The sequence below is a fragment of the Anastrepha ludens genome, chromosome 4, assembly GCF_028408465.1.
Source record: "Anastrepha ludens isolate Willacy chromosome 4, idAnaLude1.1, whole genome shotgun sequence".
Lineage (NCBI taxonomy): Eukaryota > Metazoa > Arthropoda > Insecta > Diptera > Tephritidae > Anastrepha > Anastrepha ludens.
Window position 1 is genome coordinate 73,671,420 of NC_071500.1, and position 17,600 is coordinate 73,689,019.

Here is a 17,600-nt window from a genome sequence, read left to right on the forward strand (position 1 = left end):
GTGCAAGTAGCATTGTCACTTTAGCCAGCACGAGGTGGCTTGATAGTCTGACATGTAATGTTACAAAAACAATTTGGAGAAAATGGAACGGCAGGCGCTCAAAGGCGCTACTTAATCGGTCTTGAAAAGACGTCCTTACATTAGTTGTTTTTATCACAGGCCACTGTCTCCAAGGGCGATATGCTCAAATATTGAACGTTCCTCATTTTGACTGTCAGACATCTTCTCTGTTACTGTCTTTTAATTATACTTAGAGATATAAGTGTCAGCCAGATAAATGCGTTTGCACAAAATGATTTAACGAGGAGTAGCAGATAAATTGCTACTGTGGTATCACAATATACCTTAAATGTAATACTAGTTAACTCACATTAATAAAAATACATTTACAATATTAGAATTTTAATATAGTTAACTTACCACAATAACAAAAATTTAGCCTGCATGGCTAAGTGCAATGCTTTTGGTAGGCTATCATTATTAGCTTCCAGTCCAGTTGGAAGCGTCTTGGCTCGTTGATATGATTCATTGGCCTTTAGATCTTCGCCTAGTAACCAGAAAACGGAAATTTCAAGCACATTAACCCACCACTCGATTTTTTCATTATTATGCTCCTCAGAAAAAGAGTCTCTTAACAAAGTTATAAATGACATTGCATTGCTAGCCATGGTATTATCTCCATATCTATTGGTAATATCATATGATTTAAAGTTCGCTCTCTTTTGCTCAATTATTTTGCTGTTTGAACCCACCAGACATTGAATAGCATGACGGAGCAAATACTCTTGATAACTCTGGAATGGAAATTGTAAATAGAAAAATATGTACACAGCAAAGTATTTAAGTATACCTTCAGTAAATATGATAGTGGATCTGCAGATTTTGTTAATTCTATAAAAATATTATCATCTATAAGCATACTTTTTCTTATATGCAAATCGTGTTCAATTATAAACTGTAATCCAGAAGGGGTAAACATCCAATTATGCTGCTTAGCATCTTGATCATGCTTAAACCATTCCTGCTTTGCTTTTTTAATGCAGTATCGGATAAAAAACTTCAATGATTTAGGGAAGCTTTGTTTTACTCGTAATGCCGAAGTTAAGTAAATTGTTACCACCTCCTCATAGTTAAGAGCATTATAGGATGCTTGTGCCATATCTAATGCATATAACGATATAGTTAGTCCTTGTTCCTGATTTCTTTCGCTCGTCAAGTGCAACTGGTTTAGTCTATTAAAGAAAAGTGCCAAGTCTCTTGCAAGTAAATTATTTTTATGACGCTGATTTATTATGGCTGGCTCCGATTTTCGTGAAATTTTGTAACCAACATTTATATGATAAATGAAAAGGCGCATGAATTGCCACGCAGTTATAAGCAGAAATTCAGAAATACACGTTGGTAAAATTATTCCAAGATATTTTAAGCACGAAACGTACTCCAAATAAGCAGCTTCCACATTGCCCTTAAGTAAATATATTATTACTGCAAGTATTTTGTATATTTTTCTACTTACCGTGTCAAATAATTTGTCTCCATATTCCTTTCGTTTCCAGAAGTCAGCAGTAATTGTATTTCGTAATGGATCTACATATTTAACAATCTTCACAATACACGTCCAAACGATTAAAAAGTTAATTATCCATAGGAATATAAAAGAACAGTAGCTTTGCCAAATATTAAAATTGCTGACACCTAAAATAAAATGTATATTATTTTAGCATTTTAAAAATAAAAAATACATATACACACTTTAATACCTTATACTTTCTAATTTATTTATATTTTATTATGGTGATAATAAATTCGGTCTCGAAAAAAAAAATTTAAAGTGTCACCACACGTGACCAAAACACAAAGGCGGTTATTAAGAGATAAGCTGAAAGAGATGTCACAGTCCAAGGTGTCACAAACAGTATTCTGGGAGACCACGGATCATCCCGAATGATAAGAATCCTATGACATCGATCATTGAGTTAAACATGGGTTTGAGGTTGCAATGCATACTTCACATCTATCCCAACAACGAATCCAACACCAGACCGAAATTTACACCTATCTACAATCATCTCGATTTATGAAGCTTTTTGCAGTTTACCGCCCTACCTTACATTTCAAACGACGCACGAGTTGGCGATCGTTAATTCCTCAAGGTGGTCATAACATCTACGGCATACTTCATTTCATCTACACGAGGGTTTAGCAAATGAACGTGACCACTGCTATGTCGATATAACCAAATGGGGAGAGCACCTAACTAAAGACCTTTAACTTCGCCCCTGGCTAGAATAAGCTCTGGTCCACTGTTAGATTCCTATCAAATCCGTTGAAACATAATGAGCGGGTGTCTACAGCATTTAGTGGTTGAACTTCCATCTTTACTGTAGACTTCGGAGAATAAAGCCAAACGTCGTAGCCTATGGTAGCGTTGGGCATAGTGCACTAAATAATTAGTGCAATAATCGTTTCACTATCGTTATTTCTTTAGTAATAGTTAAACCACGAATTTCACTATCACTGAATATTTAGTGCTAGTGATTTAAAAATTGCATGATCACTAAACATTTAGTGATAGTGAAAAAATATTGCACTGTCACTAAACATTTTTACTATGATTTTTTATCTTCAAAATTTCGTTTAAATTAATTTTTGCTTAAAAACGTGCTTTTTTCACCGTTAAGACTCAATTTCACCGAAGCGGTTAGTTAAATATCAGGACTTCTGTCGGTATCTCGTGAATAGCTTTAGTAATGTTGGCTTCCAATGCCTCAATAGAAGCTGGTTTATCCACAAAGTATTTAGACTTTACATACCTCCACAAATAAAAACCCACACGATCTGTGGCCAATCTGCTGGTTCGAGACGAGAGATAAATTGCTAACCGAAACGACGACGCAGGAAATCCATTGTTTCACGGGCTGTCTGGCAAGTAGCGCCCTCTTGTTGGAACCTAATGTTGTGGAGGCAACGGGCTTCAATTTCCGGTATCAAAACGTCGTTTACCATGGCGCTATAGTGTCCGCCATTCACTATTACATTAGCACCAGCCTCGTCTTTTCCTCCAGCCCAAAGGTCGCACCCACCAAACAGCTGTTTTCAATGGATGTAATAGCTGTTCTTGAATGGCTTCAGGTTGCTTTTCAGTCCAAATACGGTAATTTTGCTTATTGACGTAGCCATTAAGCCAAAAATGGACCTCATCGACACAAGTTGGCCTGAGCGCGCGATGAACACTTTTCACAGAGCGTCGATTTTCAATTCGTCGTAATACAATTGTACGATTTGTAAACGTTGTGGAGATATAAGTCTTTCCATGATGAAATGCCAATTAATACTGAAAAAACTATGTATTTAGTTTGAGAATAGTCACGCGTGATCTGTCAAAAAAAACGCTATTGGGAAAACGTACCTCGAATCTGATCACTCTTTAATATGGTCAATCAAGAAACTAAAATTCAAATAGTCGTTGTAAATATTACGAAAAGGTGGGTCCGTAAAGAAAGTGTTCAGGTTAAGCACATGACGGTGCAAAGACTTAGAAAAAATATAAAATAAAGAGCTTTTAAGGACGAAGGACGGCCAAGAAAACAAGAAAAATGAGCGATCCCAATGCCCGCCATATTGCAAATTTAGACACCAGGGGCGATTAGGTGACTCCCGCAGAGGAACTTAAAGTGCGCAATATTGATGCAAGCCAGTGGACAACTAGGCGAAGCTCTTTGGGGGCATAAAGGTAGCAAAGAAGAAGAAGCCAAAGCTGTATGATCACACAGAGGAAATAAATATTAAAAATAATAAAATTCTTAAATAAATTAACGTTTTAACCTTATATGGATTAAAGGTCAAATTTTTACTTATTCTATGATTTCAAAATTGACAGCTTTCGGTAGCAGAAATAAAGTCAATACACATCAGGTTGTGATGGATGATAACGATGATGAAAATTATTCATAGTTCTTTACGAATTTGACAACTGGCATGCTTGACTTTACTTTGTAATTTTCCAACGTCAAAAGATTTTAAAAATAAATATACCACAAAAATACGAAGGTAGCTCAAATTAGTGCATATACCTATAATGATTAGTAAATAAAAAAAAATTAATTCTTATGTGATCTACATTTTTTTAAATTTTTTTTGCTTTTTTAAAGTAATATTTATGGGTACCTACGAACAACGGACCGAAGGGACCCATTGTGATGGACCTACATATAATGTAGACAACTTTGTCAATGTGCGGCAGAATGGAACAGACATGGTCATGCCAATTCAAGTGTTACGCATACGATACGTAAGCATATTATTATTTTTTCAAACTTTGACACACAGAAGTTACTCCTAAAACTCAATCTAAAAATCTAAAAAAATTAGCGCTCGATGCTTAGGAGATAGAAGCGAGTGGCGAGTTGAAAGGGCTACTAAATTATTTTTGTTATGTTATTTTAAAACTAAAAAAAAACAAAAAATGGTGTTATATACATACTTTCATCTTTGATATTTAAAATCCGACGCTGGGCGATACCATCGATCCCGCCGTCCATGCTATACGAACCAAACGTTGTGGTAGTTTTGGATAAAAATATCTGGATCGGATTTATTGCGATGAAAGCCAACATAAAGATGCATAAGGTAAGACGTGAATGAGACATATCACGAATTGCAGTTGACACATTTTTCCTTTTATATGGATTAATGTTATTAATAGATCCGTCAAAAGGAGAACACGGCAAAGAAATATCAGAATGTGTTGGAGATTGTGAAGCGTTGGACTCATCACTACATGGTGGAGTAATAATTGTTTGCTTGTTATGTGGCAACAACTCCGTTCTAGCTTTGTATTTTTTAATATCACAATCACTATTTACTCCTTTAGTTTTTTCGACTAAGGTTGAGTTTAATAAACTTTTAACTTTGCAGCTGCTTTGATTTAAAAGTTCATTCTGAAGTCTTTGTATTTCAATTCGCATTTCTGAATTTTGTTGTTGGAGCTCACGTATTTTATCGATAGACTTTCGTAAAACAGCGGATTTATTGAGTTTTGCAGATTCGCCTATAATCAAATTCTTAAGCTCTGAGATTTTATCATTTATTGAAGTACGATAACGACGCTCAATAGCATTATGGGCAGACCTTTTAACCTCTTTTTTCTTTGGTTGCATTCTATTAATTGGAACTTTATTCTCAACAGTTGAAATATTTCCTTTGGACAAATTATTCGAAACAGTTAGAGTTGGCTCAAACACAACAGGTATTTGAGATATTATTGAAGCTCCAGCAACAAACGTAGTTGAGGGCAAAGGGGCCGTAGAATACATCATTGCCGGATTCCCTTGGATTAAAACTTGCTGATCCGTTTGGAACCTTTTTGAATCTTGAATGTATATATTCTGCTGGTTAAACTGAAAGAATTCATTAAAGTTCATATTTATAAAAGTTTCTAATTATGTTTAATTTTGTATATGTAATGGGAGCGCAACTTAAAAACTTCTGCTTGTTTGACTTATGAAAATTAAACATCATACACATATTTGTAGGTTTGAAAACCTGAAACCGATAGTTCAGCTTCTTCTTTATTAAATAATACAATTTAGGAACAGGGAAATTTCTAAGTGCGCTCTTAATATGTGTACATACATAAATATGGGCACGACTGAAATTCGTACTTTGAAACATCTATGTTGTTTTAAATTTCAATGAAATAGTATTTGGATAAGGTGTGGCACTACTGTAGGGCGACCGCCGAAGTCAGTAACATTCAGATGAACCTGGTTCAAAACCCAAAGCTATCACTATCAAATTGCAGCCAATGGCAAACTACCCGAACTTCAGCTTCCCCGTGAGACCCGCGTAACATTGGCCCAATTACGTTCTGGATATTGTAGCAGGTTAAACTCCTACATATCCAGAATCGACTGCGACATACTAAACATATGTCCGGCATGTGAAGACACCCAGCGTGACACTAACCACCTTTTCGCCCCACCAAACCCACTCATCTAATACTCCTCTCCCTCTGGACACAACCTGTCGAAAAAGCATATTTCCTGGGCCTACCTTTAGATGAGCTAGACGAAGACGACCGGTGATATGCCCGACACTGGCAGGGCTATTATTACTGTTAACAAACAAACAAGAAGGCTAGCGGTGATCATCTTGAATGAGGAATCACTGGATCCACTCGCCAACCAGAAATGGAAGGTAAATTGCAGCTTCCAATCACTGACACTCTACACATGTCTACAGACAGGATGTAACCAGTAAAAGCAGCTCCGCAGAAAACATGGCCACATCTGCGGAGGAGATCACGATTGCGTTAAATAGTCAAACAGACGACGAGGTGGCATCCAATACCGTCATGGTAGGCGAACTCTTCCGAAGGGTTACCCTTGAGGACATGGGGGGAATATTTCAAGCTCTCGGATGCTTTGAAGGATGAGGAGTATATCCCCACTACTTCCGACGCAGAGAACGCTGACCAAATCGTGGTTGGCTGTCATCCAACAACGTTACCAGCGATGGTGGGGATTGTACAGATCAACCTCCACCACGGTAAGGCAGCTTCAGCCGCACTCATCCTCCGTCTCACTAAAAGAGAAGAGGAAATCGCGCTGATCCCAGAACCATGGGTCGTAAAAGATCGTGTATGCGGGTTGATCAATAAAAAGTTTTGGTTTATGTCACCGGCAAAGGTGAACCCAGGTGGTGTATACTAGTGAAAAAACATATTAATGTGTTCTTATTGATACAATTTAGCGATGCGGATAACGCAATAATTTAAGTGGAGTTCTGCGGAAGGGCAATATGGTTTGCCTCGTTCTACATGGCACATGACGCTATGCAACCCCCTCCACCACTATTCCTAAGAGGTACAGCCGAGGAAGCCGCGACACGTGGTGTAACAATCTTTATTTTAGCAATATAGCCGACACCCCTACCTTTCTAACAGCTACTAGGAGGGAAGTTCTGGGCATTACGTGTGTCAACGAACAGGGGGCACAAATTCTAAAAGATTGGAGAGTGTCTTAAGAAACTCCTTCTCAGACCATAGGAACTTAACGCACGGTATTGCATTAATGACTAAACTGTATAAATCAGTCGTAAACCGCAGACGCATAAACTGGGGAATGTTTGAAAACATAGAAACTAGCAACCTCTCTGGCATGACATGCCAAATTAACTCCGAGCTACAACTCGACTCTACTGTTGATGAACTGCCTTCAGCATTTCAACATGCTACGAAAGTAGCATGTCCTCCGAGGACGAAAAGAGGAAACCCGAAACCTCCATGGTGGTACACTGACATAGCAAACTGGCTGAACTGATGCTAATAATGAAGCCACTGGTACAGTGTGATGCGATACCTGGAGATGATATCTACATTTTCACTGATAGCCAAGCGGCGATAAAATTCCTCACAAAACAGTCGACAACCTCCAATGTAGCCATGAAATGCCCCGCATCTCTTATCTTAACGAGATGGCTGAGTCATTTCACCTAATGATAACATCGGTTCCTGACCATTGAGCAGAGCCGATGAACTAGCGAAAATCGGTACCAAATTGGCTGACGGTACTTAGACAATGATAAAGGTATACCCTTGCAAACATGTAAACTACTTATCCTCGAAGAAAGTGTAGTAGCGAATAAAAGATGGCGTAATGAAGCCACTTGCAAAATCGCTGTGGCCGACTCTCAAGGCTAAACGCACGGAACTTCTACTAAGAAGAGATAAGCACAGTCTTAACACACTGATTTCAGTTATTACGGGGCACTACCTAATCGGTAGGCACGCCCAGAGAATGGCTGTGCAAACACTTGACTTCAGCAGAAGTTGTCTAGACGAGGAAGAGACGATCCCGCACCTTCTGTTTCACTGTTCTGCTCTATCCAGACGTAGACTCGCCATTTTAGGTAGACAATCCTTTAATGAATTGGAAGATCTCGGCTTTGTCAGAATTAAGGATCTTACAAAATTATTGAAAAGTGCATATTGGTTTTAGGAGAAATAGGGGCAAGTTCCCCGCGCGGCATCACAATGGGCCATAAGCCTGAGTGTGCCAACTTAACGGATATAGCGCATCTAAAACTAACGAAGCTTTGATCGTTTGTTAAAGCTACCGGATGGTTTAAAAAGGAACCCATAGTTTAAGGATAAGTTCCAGTGGTATCACAAGCGATCTACGACAGGTCTAGGTGTGCCATTGCGACACCCACCCTACCTACCTACCTAGGTTAAAAAACTACAACTTTTTCGTTACTAATTTTATTTTAAAAATACTGGATATACTACATATATTAAAAATCATACAGCCCTGCTGGAGGGACCATAATGGAAATGGGACTCAGAAAAAACATTCTCTGGCGATAATGCGTAAGATCTAAAAACACATTATATAAATGATCCGTAAAGAATATAGAAAATTATCCGGTCGAGATACTTCCTCAAACTTTCGAGAACGATGCTTTGCCTACCACAAACTGAACGATGAAAGTTCGAGAAAAATATTCCGAAAAAGGTTTATTTACGATTATCGCTTCCGGATACCTGGTTGGTTGGGATTACGTTTAATTTATTTGATATAAAGAGGAAATATTGTAGGGTTCATATTGTTAAGTTTCTACCTTACTAAACATGAGTGTACCATTTTCATAAATTTTTTGATTATGATCATGATTGAAGTTTTTAAAGTTTGAAACAAAAAGATTATTATTTGCTTTTGAGTATTATAAAGGAAATTTTGTAACGGAGTGTGCATAAGAGTTTCTAGCATTTATAATGTCAACTTTTAAGAGTTGAGCTAGTGCAATCTACACGATCTTAAATAATTCAATTTTTAATAACAAATAAAAAATTGATGTTAACGAGAAATTCGAAGCCTTAGTAAACTTGAGGCCTGATTTAGAAAAACCTATGCTTACATTGTTTGTTTAATGAGAACAAACTAGCTTTATACAGAAATAAGTGAATAGTTAAGTGTATTAAGATTTATCTATGCATTTATCTGGTGCATTTGTAATAGTTTAAAGGGTTACATTTTCATTTTCAAAAACAAATTATCTGAGACTTATCCGTGACCGGAGGGTTGCCTTCCTTTTTATAATGGTGTTACCAGCCATCCCCCTTACGACTTTTTTTTCCTAGGTGCTCCAGTGTAAAGAAAAATTGTGTTTTATTGAGTAAAAAATGTACGCAAATATTGAACTTTTACCTTTACCTGCCATTTTTCATAAAATCCAAATAATTATACTTACCCCTCCGACTTTATTTCCGTTTTTTTCAAACGTGACATCCGTATGTTCTACAGCCAATGGTCCGCCGGCTGGAGTATTTTTTTGTAGCGATTTCAGCGTATTAAATTTAAGCAATTCTGCATCAGTAGAAACGATTTCATTTTTCTTTAATGTATTCAAAACCACATCAGACTCGTCTAACACACCAAGCTTGTCACTCGATGAGTTTTTACTATTCTCGTTTCTCCATTGCTGGTCCAAAGTCATGTGGTTCATCGATTGCAAACTATGTGCAATATCAGAAATCGAGCCTGGTAAATCCATAACGGGATTGAATTGAACAGCCATCAACGGATCTGACGCATGCAAGTTGTTCATCCGTTTCCTCTCATTAATATTTGGAAATGCGTTGCTTGTAATGGGATCTGAAGGTAATGCAAAAACTGCTGATTTCTTAGGCGGTGTAATTGAAGATGTTTCTATTTTTTTGGGGTCTAAGGCACAATCATTTATCAAAGTATTTGAAACAGCATCAGTGGATAAATCCATTTCGTCGATATTCTCGAAAAAGTTCTGAATTTCTAAAATATAAGTGAGAATTTTGATCTTCATGATATGAACCAGTATAAGAAATGATAGATTCAATTATAAAAGGTTTGTTAATTTAGCAGCTTTCTTGATCTACTTGGCAAAATGGGTTCCTTTAGTAAAAATAATAATGCTTCTTTGAAAGTGTTGGTACGGACTTCATAAAATAGTCGTCGCAAATTAAGTATTTCATACAAAAAAATTTCGTCGACATCCCTTAATCCAATTAAAATTTTTATTTTGCCATTATTAGTTAACAATTCTTCTTCCGCTTGCGAGTATGTGTTTCAATTACACAGGCCAACAACCAAAAAACTTTTTCGATAATTTTAACTAAGGTTTTAAGGTTTTTTTATGCTGAAAACGAATATGACCTTGAAAATGCTCCAGCACGTCAGGATTTTTAGCAATTTGAGGTTAAAAAGTCAAAAAAGGCAGATTTTGGCCATTTTTTTAATTTTTTTTTGGGCAAGGTAAAGTTTTTTTTAATTTTCCACAACGGCATCGCAAAGTACTAGTCTTCAGCTTTAAAATCCATTTTTAAAAATATTTTTGCGATTAATATAAAAAAAGTTATACTATTTTGAATTCGCCCTTTACAGGGGTGTTAGAGAGTTAGAAAGGTTGAATTTGCATATCTAAAAGTCTCCAATTCAAAATAGAATAACTTTTTTTATATTAATCGTAAAAATATTTAAAAAAATGGATTTTAAAGCTGAAGACTAGTACTTTGCGATGCCGTTGTGGAAAATTAAAAAAAAAACTTTACCTTGCCCAAAAAAAAATTAAAAAAATGGCCAAAATCTGCATTTTTTGACTTTTTAACCTCAAATTGCCAAAAATCCTGACGTGCTGCAGTATTTTCAAGGTCATATTCGTTGCCAGCATAAAAAAAATTCAAGAAACACCCATAGCCGTTTTAAAAGCTGTAAAAAAGCGAGATTTTGTTGGCCTGTGTTATTAAAGTTTGAGCGAGTTCCAAATTGCATGTTGCATTGCATCACTAGTTTTTATTAAGTTTAAACAAAAGCATTATGATCGAAAAGTATGTAAAAATATAATTTTATGTTAAAATTATTAAACATTTTATTTAAATATATTTTTCATCCTTTTCAGTGATAAAAATTGGTCGCATAAAAGTATGCAGTTTCTTTTAAAGGAAGAAGTGATCCGTTCTTTGAAAAAATGAGATCCGTGAAATTACAGAAGTAGATGAAGTGGAGGATGGTTCCATGTGTAGAAGTCCACGCAAGTGGGGAAAGTTACTGATCGCCATTCACTTGGGAGTGGCCAGGACGATTCTTCTACATATGGTTCAAGCAGCTCACAACGGCCGGGATTAGCCCACGTATCCTCTGGGTAGCTCCCGAACACCCGTTCGGGAGTGAGCTAACGTGAGAAGGCGAAGCATTCCAGGATAGCTGGTTGTGCGCTGGGTTTGGGACCCGCCACTTAAAAATCCCCCCCAATGAAAAGAATTACAAAGCCTCGGATGAGAACTGCCTTTACTGATGACGACCCCTGCAAACGAAATAAGGAATATGATTTGAGGGTATGCACCTGGAATGTCCGGTCCCTTAATGGGGAAGGTGCCTCTGCCCGGCTGGTTGATGTCCTCGTGAGAGTAAAGGCTGACATCACTGCCATCCAAGAGATGCGATGAACGGGGCAAGGTAAGAAAACCATAGGACCTTGCGACGTCTACTACAGCTGCCATGTAAAGGAGCGCAAATTCGGTGTCGGATTTGTTGTGGGAGAGAGACTTCGTCGCCAAGTACTGTCGTTCACTCCGGTGGACGAGCGTCTCGCAATAATCCGCATCAAAGCGCGATTTTTTAACATCTCGCTAATTTGCGCCCACGCCCCGACGGAAGAGAAGGACGATGCGACCAAAGATTCCTTCTATGAGCGCTTGGAACGTTCCTATGAGCGCTGCCCCCGCCACGACATAAAAATCGTGCTTGGCGACTTCAACGCCAGGGTGGGCAAGGAGGGAATTTTTGGTCCCACAGTCGGAAAATTCAGCCTGCACAACGAAACATCCGGTAACGGACAGAGGCTGATCGACTTCGCCGGGGCCCGAAACATGGTAGTCTGCAGCACCAGATTCCAGCATAAAAAGATACACCAAGCTATCTGGCTGTCTCCTGATCGAAAAACGCGAAACCAGATCGATCATGTTGTGATAGATGGAAGACACGCTTCTAGTGTATTAGATGTACGTACGATCCGAGGGCCCAACATCGACTCGGATCATTACCTTGTTGCAGCCAAGCTGCGCACCCGCCTCTGTGCAGCAAAAAACGTACATCTACCTACGCAAAGAATGTTCGACATCGAAAAGCTGCAATCACAACAGACAGCCAGAAGATTCGCCACTCGACTCTCACTCCTGCTCTCGGAGAGCACTGCCCAACAAACCGGCATGCGCGAGCAATGGAGCAACATTTCTCGTTCACTACGTACCGCCGCCGAAGAAGAAATCGGATTCCGGCGAGCCCGAAAAAACAATTGGTACGACGAGGAATGTCATGCTGCCGCAGAAAGAAAGGATGCCGCCTATAGAGCCACGCTGCGATCGGGCGCAACGCGAGCCATGTGGGATCGCTACAGAGAGCTGAAAAAGGAAGAGAGACGTATTATCCGACAGAAGAAACGAGAGGCCGAAATACGTGAGTGCGAGGAGCTTGAGATGCTGGCCAACAGGAACAACGCCCGAAAATTTTACCAGAAAGTTCGGCGGCTTACAGAAGGTTTCAAGACCGGGGCGTTTTCCTGTAAGAACAAAGACGGCGATCTGGTGACTGACATACAGAGCAATCTTAAATTATGGAGGGAACACTTCTCGAACCTGTTAAACGGTGACAGCTGCGCATGTCATAGAGAATGTGAAGATCCCGATACCCCAATCGTTGACGACGGAATTGTCGTTCCGTTACCCGACCATGACGAGGTGAGAATAGCAATATCACGGCTAAAAAACAACAAAGCCGCGGGCGCCGACGGACTGCCGGCTGAGCTATTCAAACATGGCGGCGAGGAGCTGGTAAGGTGCATGCATCAGCTTCTATGCAAAATATGGTCGGATGAAAGCATGCCTGCCGATTGGAATTTAAGTGTGCTCTGCCCAATCCATAAGAAGGGCGATCCTGCAATTTGTGCCAATTACCGCGGGATTAGTCTTCTAAATATCGCCTATAAGGTTCTAGCGAGCGTATTGTGTGAAAGGCTGAAGCCCACCGTCAACCAACTGATTGGACCTTATCAGTGTGGCTTCAGACCTGGAAAGTCCACCATTGACCAAATATTCTCAATACGCCAAATCCTGGAAAAGACCCATGAAAGGAGAATCGACACACACCATCTTTTCGTCGACTTCAAAGCTGCATTCGACAGTACGGAAAGGAGTTACCTGTATGCCGCGATGTCTGAATTTGGTATCCCCGCAAAACTAATACGGCTATGTAAGATGACGTTGCTCAACACCAGCAGCGCCGTCAGAATTGGGAAGGACCTCTCCGAGCCGTTTGATACCAAACGAGGTTTCAGACAGGGTGACTCGCTGTCGTGTGACTTCTTTAACCTGATGTTGGAGAGCATCGTACGAGCCGCAGAACTTAATCGCTCAGGCACAATTTTTTATAAGAGCGTACAATTGCTGGCGTATGCCGATGATATCGATATCATCGGCCTTAGCAACCGCGCTGTTAGTTCTGCCTTCTCCAAACTGGATAAAGAGGCAAAGCGAATGGGTTTGGTGGTGAACGAGGACAAAACGAAGTACCTCCTGTCTTCAAACAAACAGTCGGCGCACTCGCGTATCGGCACCCACGTCACTGTTGACAGTTATAATTTTGAGGTTGTAAAAGACTTCGTGTATTTAGGAACCAGCATTAACACCGATAACAATGTCAGCCTTGAAATCCAACGTAGAATCTCTCTTGCCAACAAGTGCTACTTTGGACTAAGTAGGCAATTGAGCAGTAAAGTCCTCTCTCGACGAACAAAACTAACACTCTACAAGACTCTCATCATGCCCGTCCTAACGTATGGCGCAGAAGCTTGGACGATGACAACATCCGATGAAGCGACGCTTGGAGTGTTCGAGAGAAAGATTCTGCGTAAGATTTTTGGACCTTTGCACGTTGGCAACGGCGAATATCGTAGACGATGGAACGATGAGCTGTATGAGCTTTACGACGACATAGACATAGCGCAGCGAATAAAGATCCAGCGGCTTCGTTGGCTGGGTCATGTCGTCCGAATGGATACAAACGCTCCGGCTTTGAAAGTATTCGATGCGGTACCAGCTGGTGGTAGCAGAGGAAGAGGAAGGCCTCCTCTGCGTTGGAAAGATCAGGTGGAGAAGGACTTGGCTTCACTTGGTGTGTCCAATTGGCGCCGGTTAGCACGAGAGAGAAACGACTGGCGCGCTTTGTTAATCTCGGCCAAAATCGCGTAAGCGGTTATCGCGCCAATTAAGAAGAAGGAGATGAAGTTTTCTTTTTCACGGGATGACAAAATTTTATGAACTTCAAGGTAATTCTTTTGTACGAATTATGTTAAGTTATGAACCAAGAGCAAGTTCGTTGTACTAAAGAAAAATTTGGATGAAACTTTAAGTGGCATATTATGTGGTAGAAATGACAAGAGCGCAGAGGACTGTAATAGGGATCAAATAAAGAACCTCCACAGAACGAGCTCGTTGATATTTTGACCTTTTTACGAGATAAAAACTACGAAGACAAAAACTTTTGAAGGAATGTTATTGAAATCCGTGTGTGAGTTCGCCATGTACAATATAAAAAAAAATTCCATACAATGCGTTCTCTTTTAATTCCAAAAAATATGTTTTTGTTTCGATTTTTAATCCGAAGGTAATGTTAAAGTCTATGAGCAACAAGTTCTTACAGAGTACTAACAGAAATTAAACAAGAACATATACATCAAAAAACATCATTACACAAAGAAAAAGCAAGCTCGATAAGAGATGAGATCTGGTAGAATTCTTTAATAGCACGAGCGATTTCCGCGTTTCGAAGTTCTCTGCTTGGAACATTAAAGTCTATTTTTTCGAGAAGGGAGCACAGTCAAAATCCCCCTTTATAATATCAAATATAAAAGTTAAGAAGAGAACATATATTTTACTTTCTAGAGGTTTGAAATTTAAATGAAGTAAACGAGCATTATGTGATGGAAGAGGTTCAGTAAATCGTAAGAGTTCAGAGCATACGTAACACCTTCACGCCGCCGCGTACCACCGGTGGCCCGCCCTAGACCGTATCACCGGTTGTACGCATTCGATTGTGGTATTAAAAAAACGAAAGTAATGAAAATTTAACTTTTTACAAAAGGAAATGGACACGCTCTATTTGTCCCAAATAGCTCCATTTTTTCCTGTGGGTAATTTCCTGAGGCGCAAGGTTGATGAATTGTCATTTGAAACTAGCTAAGAGCCTTGTGGTGAATGTATGCGATATTTCATCTATTATTGCTGCTACAACAATACCACGCTCTGTCATCTAACGGCAGGCCCAGGAAACTTACTGTTTCGACAGGTTGGGACAAGAGGGAGAGAGGTGTTAAATGAGTGGGTTTGATGGAGCATGTGAAAAGGTGGTTAGTGTCGTGCGGAGTGTCTTCACTTTCTAGACATATATTCGGGGTCAATTCTGGAATTTAATTTAATTTTCTTTAAGCAGTTGTATTTTAAAATTGTTCTTTAAGCAATTGTCATTTTAAAATTGTTCTTTAAGCAATTGTCATTTTAAAATTGTTCTTCAAGCATTTGTCATTTTCGCCGTAACGTATCTGGTGACTTCGATTCAAATACACATAATCTACTTTGAAACCAATTTGTTACCGCTACGGACCCATTGTGACGGGCCTATAAGGCAGACGCTCTCATTTTTTTAAGTACAAGCAATACATCAGGAAAACCTTGTTATTTCTGCGGAATTTGTGCAGAGTTGTAGATGTTTTGAGTACATTTCGTATTTTTACACTATAAACAGGTAAATTTACGTATTTTTACTTACTTGTACGTATGTAGGTAGAAGTGGCAGTCAGTATTTAAAAACAACTCACTTAGACCGTTGCCGATCCATTATAACATACTTATACATACTACACAATTTGATTGGTAAAAATAAGCGAAATTCTACAAAGAACTTTAGGTGCTTCAAAATCAAAAAAAATATATGTTTATATATTGCCCAATAAATAAGGATTCCCATATGGGCAGTGTTATTTCTATAAACTGGTACCTCCCTCTAACCGCTCATTTCACATTTAATAACAAACCAAAGAGTTTATTTCTGTAGCTTACCGGGAAGCATATCTTTAATCATGTTCAAATCATCCTCTTCCTTAAAGATGTCGAAAGAATCGAAAGCCCCATCACATCCAAACTCTAAGTCGAGAGAATTAATTTCATCATTGTCCTCCATTTTTACGCCGAAATTTTTTAAGCATTCATTGTCCATTTGTATATGGTGCAATATTAAAAATATCATCCGATATAAGGAAGACAGTAAAAACTCGACTAAACATCAATCGTCAATTATCGATTACTATCAACTATCAACTATCCGATTAGATTGATGCCACTTTGAAAATGAAATATTACGACAGCAAGGTGGCCATATGACAAAAAAACGGAAAGCTCAAAACTGAAATTTGATATATCGCTAGCTTTGAGTGCAAAGGTGCCACAAAAGTGCCATCTACATAGTTGGCAAAAGTGCTATGTGCATATGTAGTTGTCACAAAGCGCGCGCTATGCTCTTTAAACATATATGATTGTTGATAAAGTGTGCTGGTTGTAAGTTCGTGCTAAGTAAAAATTACTTTATTGCCGTTCCTAATATTTATTTTAGTCGGAAAAGAAACATATTCTTATTTGCAAACTATAAATAGCTATTATGTTTTCATTCGGCACTCAGCGCACAACCAGCTATCCTGGAATGCTTCGCCTTCTCACGTTAGCTCACTCCCGAACGGGAGTAAGATTTTTGCACCTTTGCACCTTGGCAACGACGAATATCGCAGACGATGGAACGATGAGCTTTATGAGCTTTACGACGACATAGACATAGCGCAGCGAATAAAGATCCAGCGGCTACGTTGACTGGGTCATGTCGTCCGAATGGATACAAACGCTCCGGCTTTGAAAGTATTCGATGCGGTACCAGCTGGTGGTAGCAGAGGAAGAGGAAGGCATCCTCTGCGTAGAAAAGATCAGGTGGAGAAGGACTTTGCTTCATTTAGTGTGCCCAACTGGCGCCGTTTAGCACGAGAAAGAAACTACTGGCGCGCTTTGTTAAACTCGGCCAAAATCGCGTAAGCGGTTATCGCGCCAATCAAAAAGAAGAAATATCTATTAACTAAATTAATGCTACATTTATTAAAAGGTCTTAATGGTAAAAGGAATAACACTACTTTACAAATAATTGAAAACAGCAATAACATTGACGACTTTGGCAATGATGTAGACGATGGTGTTTTAGGGCTCGTGCCTTATGGTTTCCACAGCGATTCGGATTATTCCATGGACATATCCGTAAAATCGCAAAAGCGCAAGAAGAGAGTGCAAGTTAAGCACGCAGATTGGATGAGCATTCAAAACAAATATCGAAGACAAAATGGAAAATCATATTATGGAAAAATGAAAGAAAATCACGCTTGGTGTTATAAAAATAAAGAAAGAGGCAAGAGCAATGAAGCAGCGATGTAAATGTATAAGTAAAACTGCCAAATCAACCATGCAATGCGATCAAATT

At 39.1% G+C, this 17,600-nt stretch overlaps 1 protein-coding gene across 1 annotated transcript in view; it reads right to left on the reverse strand.

Annotated features, from left to right (window-relative positions):
- Positions 1–16,360, reverse strand: part of LOC128859803 (sterol regulatory element-binding protein 2) — a 31,795-nt gene extending 15,435 nt beyond the window's left edge. The window contains exons 1-6 of the mRNA XM_054096888.1: positions 16,148–16,360; positions 9,253–9,812; positions 4,484–5,399; positions 1,517–1,695; positions 851–1,465; positions 421–794 (exon numbers count right to left, since the gene is read on the reverse strand). Coding sequence (XP_053952863.1) covers positions 421–794; positions 851–1,465; positions 1,517–1,695; positions 4,484–5,399; positions 9,253–9,812; positions 16,148–16,334 — 2,831 coding nt within the window. The 5' untranslated portion in view covers positions 16,335–16,360. The remainder of the gene's footprint in view (positions 1–420; positions 795–850; positions 1,466–1,516; positions 1,696–4,483; positions 5,400–9,252; positions 9,813–16,147) is intronic.
- Between the last annotated feature and the right edge of the window lie 1,240 nt (positions 16,361–17,600).